The 16,291-nt window shown below is 46.0% G+C and overlaps 1 protein-coding gene across 4 annotated transcripts in view; it reads right to left on the minus strand.

The window, feature by feature from the left end:
* CATIP (ciliogenesis associated TTC17 interacting protein) overlaps positions 1 to 16,291 on the minus strand; it is a 285,718-nt gene that overhangs the window by 118,153 nt on the left and 151,274 nt on the right. For all 4 annotated transcript variants that reach the window (XM_078679247.1, XM_078679245.1, XM_078679244.1 and 1 more), the window contains one exon: positions 8,801 to 8,893. In XM_078679247.1, coding sequence (XP_078535373.1) covers positions 8,801 to 8,893 — 93 coding nt within the window. The remainder of the gene's footprint in view (positions 1 to 8,800; positions 8,894 to 16,291) is intronic.

A 16,291-nucleotide genomic window follows, 5' to 3' on the forward strand; every position in this document is an offset into this window, starting at 1 on the left:
GTAGTACATGACCATGTACAGCTGTATATGCCCACTGCTGCCTCTTTATACTTGGGTATTGTTGGACTTGGCCCTCTTGGCAGGGTCATCCCTAAACGTTTTGCCTTCCTCCAATATTCTCTCTAACCTGTTTTTGTTGGTTTAATGACTCTGGGCACTTTACCACTGCCGACCAGTGCTAAAGTGCATATGCACTCCCTACTGTAAATTGCTACATGTAATTGGTTTCCATGATTGGCTTATTTGATTTACTGTCAGTCCCCAGTAAAGTGCACCAGGAGTGCCAGGGCTTGTAAATACAAATACTGCTAGTGGGTCTGCAGCACTGGTTGTGCCACCCACAGAAGCAGCCTTTTAAAATGTGTCTAGGGTCTGCCATTGCAGAACCTGCGTGCAGTCTGGTACTGTCATGCTGACTGCGCAAGTGCACCCACTTGCCAGTCCCTAAAACCTTCCCTTAACTTCATATTAGTCACCCCTATGGTAGGCCCAAGGGCAGGGTGCATTGTAAGTATAAGGTAGGACAAGCCCTGATGTGTGTGGCATGTCCTAATAGTGAATTACAGCCATTTTCGTTTTTCACTATTGTAAGGCTACCTGTTCTCATAAGCCAGAATGGGCTGCAGGAATTATTACACTCTATAATCCCAGCACGCTCAGGGAACATGGTAGAAAGTCATTCATTTCATTTAGAAACTTTATTCGGTTTTTAGTAGATAAAGCCATAAAAGTAATATTACCACCAACAATGCAATACATGATTAAAACAGAGATCCAGGTGCCATCAGTTATACATATACAAAACAATTACATATAAAAGGTTTAAAAATATAAAACACAGCCATTGAGGAACAAAATATAGAGTAGCAATGGTTTGGCATATACTTAATTCATCCAACTTTTTCTAACTTTTATAGCTGATTTTAAGAAACCAATCATGAATAAGGTGCTCTCATGCTTCAGCAATTGTAAGTGGCAGAGGGCTGGACGGACTTGGGTAAAGTTCTGTACTCTAAACAGGGGTTTTAAAAAAACCTCCGTGGTATCATCTCATAAAGGGGGCATACAAATAAAAAGTGTACCAAGTCCTGCGGAGACGCATTGTTGCAGCCGCAGGACGGTAGCACTTGGCCCTTATGGCAGCCGCTGGGGACAGCTAATAGGAGGTGGTAGTAGTCTAGGCGAAACCTGGTCAACAAGAAACGCTCATAGCCTGGTATAGACCATGTAAGGTAAGGCTCCAGACTGGGGGTAGTTTTCAACATAACATATTTGCGTACACTGGGTTTAATTAATTCAACCTCATCACGATTCAATTAAAAGTTTTCTTCACAAAATCCACATTTGTATGTGCAATTGAATCTGGATTCATAAAGAGGCCCGGGCACCCTAATGCAGAAAAGCAGTCCTTTAGATATTTTAGCCATGGAATTCTGAGCATGTGATCCATGGCCAAAACATCCTTTAAAAGAAGATGGTTTAGGGCCAGATCTTTGTTAAGCCAGCACTTAAGCCAAAAGACTAATGGGCGAAGTGCTACAGTATCATTAATGAACAGGGTACCTGTTTCCTCATGGACTATTTGGTTGGGAGTTCCTGATGGTACACACAGAAGTTGTTTTAGGAATTTATTCTCTACGACCCCTATACCATCAGCCACCACGTACCCCCATAGTTCACTTCCATAACTGCCTATTGCAACACTTTTTGCATTGTAAAGTTTTAAAAGGGCCTCAACCGGGTGCTTGCCCATTTTCTTGGCAAAGTTGAAGATAGCAGCGTTTGCCCTTATGATTTCTGCTCTTTTCTTCTTTAGCAGTGGTCCCCAGTTTAGCAGGTCATCGAATAAAACTCCCAGGTAAGAAAATGTCTTGGTCCTAGGTACCTTCTCTGTGTTGACCGTAAACTGGTATTGTTTCGTGGTATGCTTCCCCACCTGCATCGTGTAAGATTTGCTATTATTAATAGATATAATTAATAATAATAGATATAATTAATATTCTTAGGTGATTTCAATCTTCGTTGGAACGACAACAACGACAAACAGGTCAACGCCCTTAAAGAATTTTTAAATGATCTAACACTATCCCAAGCATGTCTTCACCCTACTCACTCAAAAGGAGCTACACTGGACTGGATTATCTCAAAGAATAAGGACATCGCAATCCTCCCCATTGAACAGTGCGACTGGTCAGATCACCACGCTATAACCTTCCGAATACCTTCACGGGAGAAAATAAAAACGACTCAAACTACCAAAATGAAAAGATGGTTTAGAGATACCAGGGACTCAAATTTGGATCTGCTAGCTGAAAGTTGCAAGAGAGACTTAAACCCACCTGAAAACTTGAAAGATGTGAACGATCTAACGAACCATTACAACACCACAGTAACGGAAATAGTCAATGCCACCATACCACTCAAATTAAAAAGAGTTACGGAAAAGAATAAAAATCCATGGTTCAATGGAATATTGAATGAAGAAAGACGTAATTTGAGAAGAGCAGAAAGAAAATGGAGACAACACCCTTCCTCCCCTACACTGAAATCACTTAGAAAAATCAGAAATTAATATAACAAAAGATCATCAACACAAAAAAAGAATTTATTAAAACAGAGTTGGATAACGCCAAAAACAGACCACGTAAATTATTCGAAATCATAAAACAACAATCCAACAAGCTGGCAAAATCTGTCCAAGAGGTCACTAAAACACAACTAAGTTGCGATGAATTTTCTACCTTCTTCATTAACAAAGCCAATAAGTTGGAAGAAGAACTTAGGACCGCCGCAGATAACATTAAAGACAACACGCCTCCAGCACTATCTGACCCGAATTATGCAAACAAGTCTACTAAAAACAAAGCACACTGGAACACTTTCAAATTATTAGACCATAAGGAAATTGCTAAAACACTTGCAACCACGAATCCCAAAAACCATTATAACGACCCACTACCATCGAAATGCCTGAAAGAAATCAGCCATACTATGATTCCAATATGGACAGATATCATAAACACCTCACTCACACAGGGGTGCCTGTCAGAAAGCCTGAAGACGGGACAAGTAGTCCCGATCATCAAAAAACCCACAGTAGACCCAACAGATCCAAACAACTATCGCCCAGTGACCAACATCCCTTTTCTTGATAAACTCATAGAGAAATGTGTACAGAATCAGTTGAGTAAACATATCGACAACTTCTCATTGCTAGATGACTGTCAATCAGGATTCAGAGCAAATCATAGCACGGAAACAGCAATCCTACACATTGTCGATGATGCTCTTCAAGCTCTAGATCGCAATCAATCCTGTCTACTCATCCTCCTAGACTTGTCAGCAGCATTTGACACAGTTAACCACGAAAAATTACTGAACAGACTTCACGACAGGACGGGAATTTCTGGCACAGTACTGAAATGGTTCGAATCATTTTTAAAGAACAGAACTCAGAGATTCCTAGTAAACCAAGCAATATCGCCATCATTCCCTAACACACTTGGAGTACCGCAAGGATCCGCCTTATCTCCTTCTCTGTTTAACTTATACATCGAACCGCTCACAGAAATTCTGCGGAAGTCGAAAATATCCTATCACATGGATGCAGATGACACGCAACTTTACATCAAGATTGCTAGCCTGGAAGACATAACCACAATGAATGACGCCCTCAAAATATCGCTAAAATGGTTAACTAACAATCATCTCAAGCTCAACGCTAACAAAACAGAATTCTTACTCATCACACCACAAAAAAATCATTCCTTAGTGAAAGAATGGTCCAAAATGATTACAGCATTAAATTGCATCCCAACTCTAGTTGACTCGGCAAAATCTCTCGGAATCACACTGGATGAGAACCTGGATATGAAAACACACATTAAATCTAGGGCAAAAAACACCCGTTTCCACTTGAACTATCTGAGGAAGATGAAATCCTTTTTAACGGAGATAGACTTGAAACTAGCTGTGCAATCACTGGCTGTCTCTAGAATAGAATATGGGTGTACTACACTTGCTGGCCTACCAAAAATCTCAACAACACCCCTAAAAGCTTGCCTCAATTCAGCGGCAAGGCTTATTACAGGGTCAAGGAAATTTGATCATATCTCGCCTCACTTGAAGACCTTAAACTGGTTACCGTACGAAGCCAGAGTACAGATGAAAATGGCATGTATCACCCATAAAGCGATTCATCACAACACACCTAAATATCTAGCCCACAAAATAGAAATCTCAGGAAGAACCAGACTTGTCAGGAGTGCCAATTATCTACTCCTGAAACCACCTATCTTTAAGAAGAAAAAAACATATGAGAGATCATTCTCAGGCGTACCTCCCAGGATATGGAACTCCCTTCCTGCACACATCAGAAAAATTACAAACAATATAACATATAAGACAGAAATCAAGAACTTTCTTATGAGCAAGTTCCTCCCATAACAAGACAAACGCTACCGAAGACTTGTCACTGATTGTATGACCGTATACCCAATATGGGAATAGGATTTGACTGAACCTCAAAGAAATACTACCTCAGAACATTGTAACTTAAGTCTCAATTAATACCGTCCCGTTATTGTTTTCCCCTATATCAGCCTTTTAGATACTAGGTCTAAAAAGGCATTATTAAGTCTGTACGATCTTATTGCTTTATATACATTGTGTTTGTAACCCATACCATACGATGTTAAGCGCTCTGATACCCATGGATCATGTCCGCGCTATGGAAAACTGTAAATAAATAAATAAATAGAGAGGTCACGAGCAGCCATGAAACTATGGAAAGCGGTTAATAGGGACTGTAGGCCTACTGCAGTTCTTGCTAGAAGGACGGCGTCGTCCGTGTATAGCAGAACTGGTAGGCCCCTCTCACCGGCATAAGGATAATCAACTCCGGTGCTGATCAGGCACTCCTCTAGATCGTTGATATATACATTAAAAAGAAAGGGGGCCAAGATGCACCCCTGTCTTACACCTCTGTGGACACAAAAGTCCCTGGATACTTTAAGATCTTTTGAGTATCTTACGTTGGCCCTTGTTTCCCGGTGTATGTCTCTCAAGAACTTAACCAGAGCTGGTTCGACCCCCATGGCACCCATGGACTCCCATAGCTTCGCCCGCTTAACGCAGTCGAATGCAGATAAGAGATCAATGAACGCCATGTATACGGTGCCCGGCCCGAAAGTCAAGTTTAGTATGCCTGAACTCAGAATAATAAAATACTTCTTTTAGTAAAGTTTATTTTAATATCCTGTGTTTGCAAATGCTACTTTTAGAAGGTTAGCATTTGCTTGCCTGACCATTTCAGCCCGCCTCTACTAGGATGTGTATCTGCTGTCTGGTTTCTGTGAGTGACACGGCTGGGGAATTCCAGGGGACAGTCTGAGCTGTCAGGTGGTGAATAGAGGGATTACCCCCAGGATAGGTGGGAGGAGTGCCCCTTGACTCTGAATAGGGCTGTGCTCTGCCACCACAATGCTGGCTCCACCTCCTGCAGAACGTCTGAAGTCCCTGCCCTGCACCCTGAAAGAAGAAGGCAGCTTCCTGTCAACAAAGTGCTCCAAAACTGGGTTGAACCAGGCTCAGGCCCCCTGGCCTGTAAAGACAAAAGAAATGGTGTTTAAAAGTAGGAGCTCTGCTCCCAAGAAATTAGATCCTGTTCATTCCAAGAAGAAGCTCTGCCCGAAGAGGAGGACCTGGGAAAACTACATGGAGGACTACTGTCTCTAATCCTGAGAAACTGGCCTGTGGTGGGTGCCTTGCTGCAAGACGGAGAGAGGAGAAAAGACTGAAAGGCTTTTGAATCTACTTGTGCATCTTTGTGAACAATCTCCAAGGGCTTGCTGGTGAACTTGCCGCCTGAACTGAGCCCCAGGACCATCGGGCTCTATTCCCCCCCTCCCCGGGAAAGAGAAGCTGCTGTGAGTGCTGCATTTTCCCCGCAGTTCTACTGAGGAAAGCTGAGCGCACTGTGGAAATCCCTGCGCCCTCTGAAAGGCCCTGGGCACCCTCATCCCGCTGAGCAACGCGACTGCTGCCTGACAAGCCCCAGCTTACATCGTAAGGACCAGCCCCACTGGCCCGAGCACCGTGACTGCCGCCTGCCTGAGTCGTGGTCTGCACTGCAAGGAAGGACCCGTCCGGTCCACATATCGTGACTATGTGGCCCCCCTGCGAGCCGTAGCTCGCATCGTACAGACCGGACCTCACCTGTGCCTGCCTTCCCCGCTGTGAATTGCCCTGTGACACGCAGCCGCCGCCGTTCGTGAACAGCTGGGGCGCGTGGTGTGGAGGAGTACGCGCCGTACTCGTGGAGGTTTTGGCCAGCCGCCTCGCACCGCTTCTCGGGGCCCCGCCCCCTCTTTCCAGAATCGGAGCGCATCAACGAGGAAAGAACCTGCCCACAACTCATCGCTGCCCTCCGGAGCCATCGAGCCGTAGCTCGCATCACCGGAGGAAGGCACCGCGACGTGGGACATCGGATCTACCCCTGCATTGTCCGCACCGAACCCCCAAGAACAAAGGTACTGTGAACGGTATTGCCGTACGTGTCGCACTACCCCTCTACTACTCACACCGCCTGTATGTACTAAAGCCTCTGGAACGCCTCGAACTGTGCGCTGTGCCCCGCTTATCATCGTGAACGCTTGTGTCCTAACACCGAGGTACGAGTCGCGCAAGCGTAGTACGACTCGTACCCAATGTTTACATCGGCTGCGTCGTATGCGTCTGAGGGTTAGTGAGGCCTTTTCTTTGGTTACTGTCCGAAGCGTACAGGAGCGCTACGAAGCGCTCAGGCCCTAACGAGCAGCGCAATAACGCTTTAGACATTGCCTCAAGTACTGAGAATGGTTTAAATGACTCTCAAAACGGCTTCAAAGTATTGAACAATGCCTTTAAGAACTGTGGCCTCTTTTTAAAAGTAACTGGAACCATTTTTAAGTACTAAGCCTCTAATCTAAGCCTGCTTGACAGTTTAAATATAAAGCGTATATTTTTACAATAAAACAGTCTTGTGTCTCTGTGTGGTGGGTTGACAGGTTGCTGTGTGTATTATGACAAATGCTTAACCGCATATACTCGGGGGGTTAGCCTTGTCTGCTCGTGCCACGCCGCCTAGAGGGTGAGCAGGGTTTATTTCTAGCAGTAGTCCTTTGCCCTGACTAGAGGAGTCCTTGTTTGACACAAGTGTATACCTGCGCCAACCACAGACCCTCAAATCTAACAGGTATAAACTATATTGCCTATTGCAGCCTCATAATATACAAGAGTAGCCTCAAACACCCTGTCCAGCCTGACAAAAGCAGATAAGGACACAGTGGTGATGGAGGAAATATGGGGCAAAGCAGCACCCCCTCCATGATAAAAGCAACAACCGTCAAAGTGACAGCTGAGGTGTGACCTGGCAGCCTAATCAGAAGTGTGTGATGGCAGCTGGCATATGAGGAGAGGGAGGAGCAAAAAAAGTGTTCATGTCTGTCACAACATCATGATGGGGGAGACACCATAAGCTAACTAATAGACGGGATCAGGGGAAGGCGCACAAATGAGAGAACACGCCGCCTCACATCAAATCTCATCCCCGTATCTCAAACTACAATGCGCAAAACACCATGCGGCGTCACGACGGCAGGAACAGAAAGTCACCATTTCTTTTCATATTTTCCATCAATACTGCCATAGGATTGTGCTGTGTGTTAAACAACTCACCATGTATTACCATTGTGTTGTATAGTCGTTATGGTGTTGTGCAGATCATGTCTATCATTTCCTCTTGTTAAATAACTAAGTGTGTAGGGAACATAAATGCTGGAAAACTAATAAAATATATTCAAACAAAAAAAATGGCTGTCACAACATTATAGCGTGAAGTGAAGGAATGGGCAGATGCAGACTACGAGGAGGGTACAGAGAAGCAAGGTGGCTTGGGCCAAATGTGAGGGGTGTAGGAAGTGGTCGAAGATTAAAGAAACCCCTGCCATCGACAAGAAGGGGCACTGGACAAAAATAAAGAAGCAAGAGGACTGGAGCGAACTGGAAGAAAACAACCACGATTAATGCCAATTCAATGGTAAACAGAAGAAAAAATGCATGGTGTGTCTTAATTCGATAAAACGCAGAAGGATTAATTACAGCAACACAGGTAATGTTCAAATCCTCTCACACACACACACACACACACGACCTTCACTCAGATGCATTGGAGAGCCTATAACTAATTGGTATACTCCTCTTTAACGTAATGCAGGATACCATACTGTAAGTAGTCTAACAGGACGGTGCAGAGTGAATCAGTACAAGCAATCTTCTGTCATTTAGTAAAATGAAACGTCATCAGAGCAATCTGCCTTTGTAACTTAATGCAAGATGACGCTATTTGACACAGGATAAGGGATTCACAATATTTATCTTCTGTGATCTAAGGCAGAATAAAGCAGTTCAAGTAGACGTCTATCCTCTGCACACCCTTCCTCCTTGCTCCCCTTCCATGCTCATGACGAGCTCAGCTCGTCATGCAGTACACTGCTTGTGTGCTCATGACGAGCTGAGCTCGTCATGAACAATGGAAATCATGGATCTGCAGCACAGAGGATGAATTGCTGTAGCATCCATAGTGTTAACCCAGTGAGGCAGCTACTGGTAACAGCCTATGGTTGAATGTTTTATTCTGCCCTATTGTGTTTCATTGTGCGGATGACGTCTTCTTGTAAGATGTAATGTAAAGAATAAGGCTTTACTTTTTTCCAAGTCTACCAATACAAAATCAGTCTGAGAAAAGGACACCGGTACTAACTTATCGAAGACAGAAAATCAGAAGCATCCTTGCTTGATCTCAATGGGATGACAGCATCGTCAGTGAGGGTATGTTCCATCTCCTCTGCTCCATCTACAACACAAAAAAAACGGGGAAAAAACAACAACAGATTGATTTGTTTTGCTACTTTATTTATCATACATGTACAAAATTAATTTGACTCTACTTTTGCAAAGCATAAATAATACATTCAACAGTACGCAAACACTAATGCATTTATTATGGAGTTAAAAAAAGAGAGGTGCCACAACTTTCAATGTTAAAATGTACTCAAAAACAGATCATTTGAAATTAAGTTTGGTATCTGCAAAAAGTGGGAGTTAAAAGGCACAGGGCCTGTGGTAGCCAAGGTGCCTACGCAGGGCAGGTTTTGTGAAGCTGAATGTGGCAAGTTTTGTAAGGGTGGAAAGCCAAATCATAATGTATGATCTGTTGAAGCCTCTCCAATCCAGGCCAACTCACTTCTTTCACATTGCAGCACCGGTTCAATGACTGTTTGACCGCATGTCACAGAACACTGGACGAAGAGCTTGATGGTAGGAGAAGGCGTGTGCAGATTGAAGTTTTTGTAGCTGGATATTTTCATATGATCTTAATTTCTGGTTCGCTATTTTTGTGCTCTGTATTCTCACATGCTACCTTACTGACAATACCAAGGTATGTTTATACTCGGGAGCAAAAGCTGGTACAACAAAAGCTGGATACATTTCCAAGCCCAATTGCATTAACTACTCTACTTCCAAATGTCCTCATACTGATTTGATTTTAATATCTAAAAATTCATATTCTTCATCGATGATATAAGGCATATATGCGTACACATTTGGAAGATATAAGGATGGACTGAACAACAGGGAGGAATGGGAGAGAATAATAAAATAGTCCAATATTATAAAAGGGGAAATCACAATGAAGAAACACGTTTCAGAATTGCAAGACACCACTGAAATAGTGAAATATAGATGTAAAAACAAATTAATATCATCAGGTAAGATAAAAAAATTATGACAATCCAATATCTTTTAAGATGCCTAGAGTAAAAATGGCAGAGAGAGTGAACATCATTCTGTTGCGTAGCTTTGACGGGGGGGCAGATAGCTCTAGGCATCACTTTTCTGGGGGTGGCGGCGAGCGCAAGGTACTTTTTCTCTCACAAGTTGTCGTCTCTCAACCCCCCCCCCCGCACTCGTCGTCATCGGTCGCCACCCCTACTCTTGCCTGCACCGGCAGAGCTCTAAGTAAAGTCATTGGTTCATAAAGGATGGATAGAAAGGGCATGTTTTTAAAAACAAAGGAAAATTGCCGCTCACCAAAAGATGGAGGACACTGATCTGTAACCGCTAGTTCCCATCTGAAGTGAGCTATTGGGTTGTATATGAACTACCGCAGCCCTCACAAAATGGAGGAGGACACACTGATACGTAACTGCTAGATCCAAGTAGAAATGAGATATTGGTTTGTATATGAACTGCTCCATCCCTCATGGACTTCCAAATAAACCTCAAGACATGGCTCTTCCAGATGAAATGAAATGAAATACCAGTACTTGTAAAGCGCACAGCTACCTCCGAAGTGGTGTCCCGGCGCTGCGGGCAGTCAGGAAGATTAAGCGAGCTATTGTCCAGAGTCACATGGTGCTGGGCTAACCTGCCGCCGGCACCGGGGATCGAACCGCGAACCCCGTAGTCAGGCACCCTGGCCACTTGGCCACACCTCTTCCTCATGCAACAGGTGTGATCTTCTCCTCCCCAGTCAAGCCTGCCAAATTCAGCACCTGAATACCCTCACAGATGATTAGCCGTGCTCTACAAAGTCACGTTACAGAGAAGGGTAAACCCAATATGCGTCGCTGGGACCTGGGTGTATATCAGTACAAAAGGGAAGGGGTCCCAGTAACACTATTAATCACTAAAGTACAAAGGACTAATAAAGTAAATCCAAAGAAAATGTAAGGTACACTGTTTTTAATCACAATGCACCATATACAAATGTATTACACACTAAAATGCAAAACGTCATCATCAACAACATTAGTGCCCCAAGGGGGAGGGAAGGGGGGTGTCAAGGAAAAAAGTGGTGCAGGATTAGGGAAGTGAGATAGTGAAGGTCATGTGACCCTAATCAAAGCAATTTACAATCCTGGCTTCAACACAGAGCCAGAGTAATGTACACTGTATGTCCATACATCGCGACACGCCATGCTTCTAAAATTCTAGTATAAATCAATCCGCTCGGGGTAGAAGCTGACAGGTAGACCAGTTGTCGACGTTTCGACCCTACAAAGAGAGTAGGAGTAGTAGGACCTTACGAGAGGGTCTTTCTCAGGACTGGGGAAGGCTGGGGGCAGACTTCCGTGAGTTGCGTTAAAACACGGGTCATAGGGTAGGAAGGATCCATGCCAGAACAAATTTTAAAAATGGTGACATCATGAGAGAAGAGGACGGTCAGCCGGTCAATCTGTTATCCCGGGCATCTGTATGTCTGGAAAGGCAGATGACAGTAGTATGAGAGAACAGAGCATTTCTCAGATGAGGTCCATATAACAGATGCATGGGGGAAGTAAAAACAAGGGGATGAAAGTAACTACAAGACTAAAGTGCTCTTTAATTTGCAGATTGAGGAAATCCCACACCAGGAGAGGAGTAACTTTACAGACGTTACAGCTTCCTGTCATTATATATTAAAAGAGAGAAAAGTCATTGGGAGATCCAATGATGGTTATAGAGGATTACTCTTTAAATTGAAGCAGGGTCTTAATGAAGAAATAATGGGCGTGCGGTAAGTGGGTTTTTTTTAACTAAATTGGTTTGTGGGCGGTATTGTTAATAAAACTGGTTTTACGTTGCCACTGAGTAGAATGCTCCACTAGTGTGCTGGTGCACAGTGAGTAGAATGCTCCATGAGTGCGCTGGTGCAGTGAGTAGAATGCTCCATGAGAGTGTGCTGGTGCAGTGAGTAGAACGCTCCACTAGTGTGCTGGTGCACAGTTGGTTGCTACTGAGTAGAATGCTTCACGAGTGTGCTGGTGTACAGGGAGTAGAATGCTCCATGAGAGTGTGCTGGTGCAGTGAGTAGAACGCTCCACTAGTGTGCTGGTGCACAGTTGGTTGCTACTGAGTAGAATGCTTCACGAGTGTGCTGGTGTACAGGGAGTAGAATGCTCCACGAGTGTGCTGGTGTACAGTGAGTAGAACGCTCCACTAGTGTGCTGGTGCACAGTTGGTTGCTACTGAGTAGAATGCTTCACGAGTGTGCTGGTGCACAGTGAGTAGAATGCTCCATGAGTGCGCTGGTGCAGTGAGTAGAATGCTCCATGAGAGTGTGCTGGTGCAGTGAGTAGAACGCTCCACTAGTGTGCTGGTGCACAGTTGGTTGCTACTGAGTAGAATGCTTCACGAGTGTGCTGGTGTACAGGGAGTAGAATGCTCCACGAGTGTGCTGGTGTACAGTGAGTAGAATGCTCCACAAGTGTGCTGGTGCAGTGAGTAGAACGCTCCACTAGTGTGCTGGTGCTCAGTTGGTTGCTACTGAGTAGAATGCTCCACGAGTGTGCTGGTGCTCAGTTGGTTGCTACTGAGTAGAATGCTTCACGAGTGTGCTGGTGTACAGGGAGTAGAATGCTCCACGAGTGTGCTGGTGTACAGTGAGTAGAACGCTCCACTAGTGTGCTGGTGCACAGTTGGTTGCTACTGAGTAGAATGCTTCACGAGTGTGCTGGTGCACAGTGAGTAGAATGCTCCATGAGTGCGCTGGTGCAGTGAGTAGAATGCTCCATGAGAGTGTGCTGGTGCAGTGAGTAGAACGCTCCACTAGTGTGCTGGTGCACAGTTGGTTGCTACTGAGTAGAATGCTTCACGAGTGTGCTGGTGTACAGGGAGTAGAATGCTCCACGAGTGTGCTGGTGTACAGTGAGTAGAATGCTCCACAAGTGTGCTGGTGCAGTGAGTAGAACGCTCCACTAGTGTGCTGGTGCTCAGTTGGTTGCTACTGAGTAGAATGCTCCACGAGTGTGCTGGTGCTCAGTTGGTTGCTACTGAGTAGAATGCTCCACAAGTGTGCTTGTGCGCAGTGGGTAGAATGCTCCATGAGTGCGCTGGTGCCCAGTTGGTTGCTACTGAGTAGAATGCTCCATTAGTGTGCTGGTGCACAGTGAGTAGAATGCTCCATTAGTGTGCTGGTGCACAGTGAGTAGAATGCTCCACAAGTGTGCTGGTGCACAGTGAGTAGAATGCTCCATTAGTGTGCTGGTGCACAGTGAGTAGAATGCTCCATTAGTGTGCTGGTGCACAGTGAGTAGAATGCTCCACAAGTGTGCTGGTGCACAGTGAGTAGAATGCTCCACAAGTGTGCTGGTGTACAGTGAGTAGAATGCTCCACAAGTGTGCTGGTGTACAGTGAGTAGAATGCTCCACGAGTGTGCTGGTGCACAGTGAGTAGAATGCTCCACAAGTGTGCTGGTGTACAGTGAGTAGAATGCTCCACAAGTGTGCTGGTGTACAGTGAGTAGAATGCTCCACAAGTGTGCTGGTGTACAGTGAGTAGAATGCTCCACAAGTGTGCTGGTGTACAGTGAGTAGAATGCTCCACAAGTGTGCTGGTGTACAGTGAGTAGAATGCTCCACGAGTGTGCTGGTGCACAGTGAGTAGAATGCTCCACAAGTGTGCTGGTGTACAGTGAGTAGAATGCTCCACAAGTGTGCTGGTGTACAGTGAGTAGAATGCTCCACGAGTGTGCTGGTGCACAGTGGGTAGAATGCTCCACGAGTGTGCTGGTGCGCAGTGAGTAGAATGCTCCACGAGTGTGCTGGTGCGCAGTGAGTAGAATGCTCCACGAGTGTGCTGGTGTACAGTGAGTAGAATGCTCCACAAGTGTGCTGGTGTACAGTGAGTAGAATGCTCCACAAGTGTGCTGGTGCACAGTGAGTAGAATGCTCCACGAGTGTGCTGGTGCACAGTGAGTAGAATGCTCCACGAGCGTGCAGGTGTACAGTGAGTAGAATGCTCCACGAGTGTGCTGGTGCACAGTGAGTAGAATGCTCCACAAGTGTGCTGGTGTACAGTGAGTAGAATGCTCCACGAGTGTGCTGGTGCACAGTGAGTAGAATGCTCCACGAGTGTGCTGGTGCGCAGTGGGTAGAATGCTCCTCGAGTGCGCTGGTGCGCAGTGAGTAGAATGCTCCACGAGTGTGCTGGTGCACAGGGAGTAGAATGCTCCACGAGTGTGCTGGTGCTCAGTTGGTTGTCACTGAGTAGAATGCTCCACAAGTGTGCTTGTGCGCAGTGGGTAGAATGCTCCATGAGTGCGCTGGTGCCCAGTTGGTTGCTACTGAGTAGAATGCTCCATGAGTGCGCTGGTGCGCAGTGGGTAGAATGCTCCATGAGTGCGCTGGTGCCCAGTTGGTTGCTACTGAGTAGAATGCTCCATTAGTGTGCTGGTGCGCAGTGGGTAGAATGCTCCACAAGTGTGCTGGTGCACAGTGAGTAGAATGCTCCATTAGTGTGCTGGTGCACAGTGAGTAGAATGCTCCACGAGAATGCTGGAGCTCAGTTGGTTGCCACTGAGTAGAATGTTCCATGAATGTGCTGGTGCTCAGTTGGTTGCTACTGAATAGAATGCTCCTTGAGTGTGCTGGTGCTCAGTTGGTTGCTACTGAATAGAATGTTCCATGAGTGTGCTGGTGCCCAGTTGGTTGCCAACACAAAGAATGCTCCCTGAGTGTGCTGGTGCTCAGTTGGTTGCTACCGAGTAGAATGCTCCACGAGTATGCTGGTGCACAGTGAGTAGAATGCTCCACGAGTATGCTGGAGCACAGTTGGTTGCCACTGAGTAGAATGCTCCACGAGTATGCTGGTGCACAGTGAGTAGAATGCTCCACGAGTATGCTGGAGCACAGTTGGTTGCCACTGAGTAGAATGCTCCACGAGTGTGTTGGTGTGCAGTGGGTTGTTTCAGACTAGAATGTTCCATGAGTGTGCTGGTGCACAGTTGGTTGCACTGAGTAGAATGCTCAATGAGTTTGCTGGTGCTCAGTTGGTTGTCACTGAGTAGAATGCTCCACGAGCGTGCTTCTGCGCAGTGGGTAGAATGCTCCACGAGCGTGCTTCTGCGCAGTGGGTAGAATGCTCCATGAGTGTGCTGGTGCACAGTGAGTAGAATGCTCCCTGAGTGTGCCGGTGCTCAGTAGGTTGCTACTGAGTAGAATGCTCCATGAGAGTGCTGGTGCACAGTGAGTAGAATGCTCCCTGAGTGTGCCGGTGCTCAGTAGGTTGCTACTGAGTAGAATGCTCCACGAGCGTGCTTCTGCGCAGTGGGTAGAATGCTCCATGAGTGTGCTGGTGCACAGTGAGTAGAATGATCCACCAGTGTGCTGGTGCTCAGGTGGTTGCCACTGAGTAGAATGCTTCATGAGAGTGCTGGTGCACAGTGAGTAGAATGTTCCATGAGTGTGCTGGTGCTCAGTTGGTTGCCACTGAGTAGAATAATCCATGCGTCTGCTGTTGCACCGTTGGTTGCCACTGAGTACAATGCTCCATGAAAGTGGTGGTGCACACTGAGTAGAATGTTCCATGAGTGTGCTGGTGCTCAGTTGGTTGCCACTGAGTAGAATGCTCAATGAGTTTGCTGGTGCTCAGTTGGTTGCCACTGAGTAGAATAATCCATGCGTCTGCTGTTGCACCGTTGGTTGCCACTGAGTACAATGCTCCATGAAAGTGGTGGTGCACACTGAGTAGAATGTTCCATGAGTGTGCTGGTGCTCAGTTGGTTGCTACTGAGTAGAATGCTCAATGAGTTTGCTGGTGCCCAGTTGGTTGCCACTGAGTAGAATGCTCCACGAGTGTGCTGGTGCTCAGTTGGTTGCCACTGAGTAGAATGCTCAATGAGTTTGCTGGTGCCCAGTTGGTTGCCACTGAGTAGAATGCTCAATGAGTTTGCTGGTGCTCAGTTGGTTGCCACTGAGTAGAATAATCCATGCGTCTGCTGTTGCACCGTTGGTTGCCATTGAGTACAATGCTCCATGAAAGTGGTGGTGCACACTGAGTAGAATGTTCCATGAGTGTGCTGGTGCTCAGTTGGTTGCCACTGAGTAGAATGCTCAATGAGTTTGCTGGTGCTCAGTTGGTTGCCACTGAGTAGAATGCTCCACGAGTGCGCTGGTGCTCAGTTGGTTGCCAACACAAAGAATCTTCCCTGAGTGTGCTGGTGCTGAGTTGGTTGCTACTGAGTAGAATGCTCCACGAGAGTGGGCTGGTGCACAGTGAGTAGAATGCTCCAGGAGTGTGCTTGTGCGCAGTGGGTAGAATGCTCCATGAGTGTGCTGGTGCGCAGTTGAGTTGGTTGCCACTGAGTAGAATAATCCATGACTCTGCTGTTGCACAGTGAGTAGAATGCTCCACGAGAATGCTGGAGCTCAGTTGGTTGCCACTGAGTAGAATGCTCCCTGAGTGTGCTGGTACAGAGTTGGTTGTCAC

The sequence above is a fragment of the Lissotriton helveticus genome, chromosome 3_1 (assembly GCF_964261635.1).
Source record: "Lissotriton helveticus chromosome 3_1, aLisHel1.1, whole genome shotgun sequence".
NCBI classification, from domain to species: domain Eukaryota; kingdom Metazoa; phylum Chordata; class Amphibia; order Caudata; family Salamandridae; genus Lissotriton; species Lissotriton helveticus.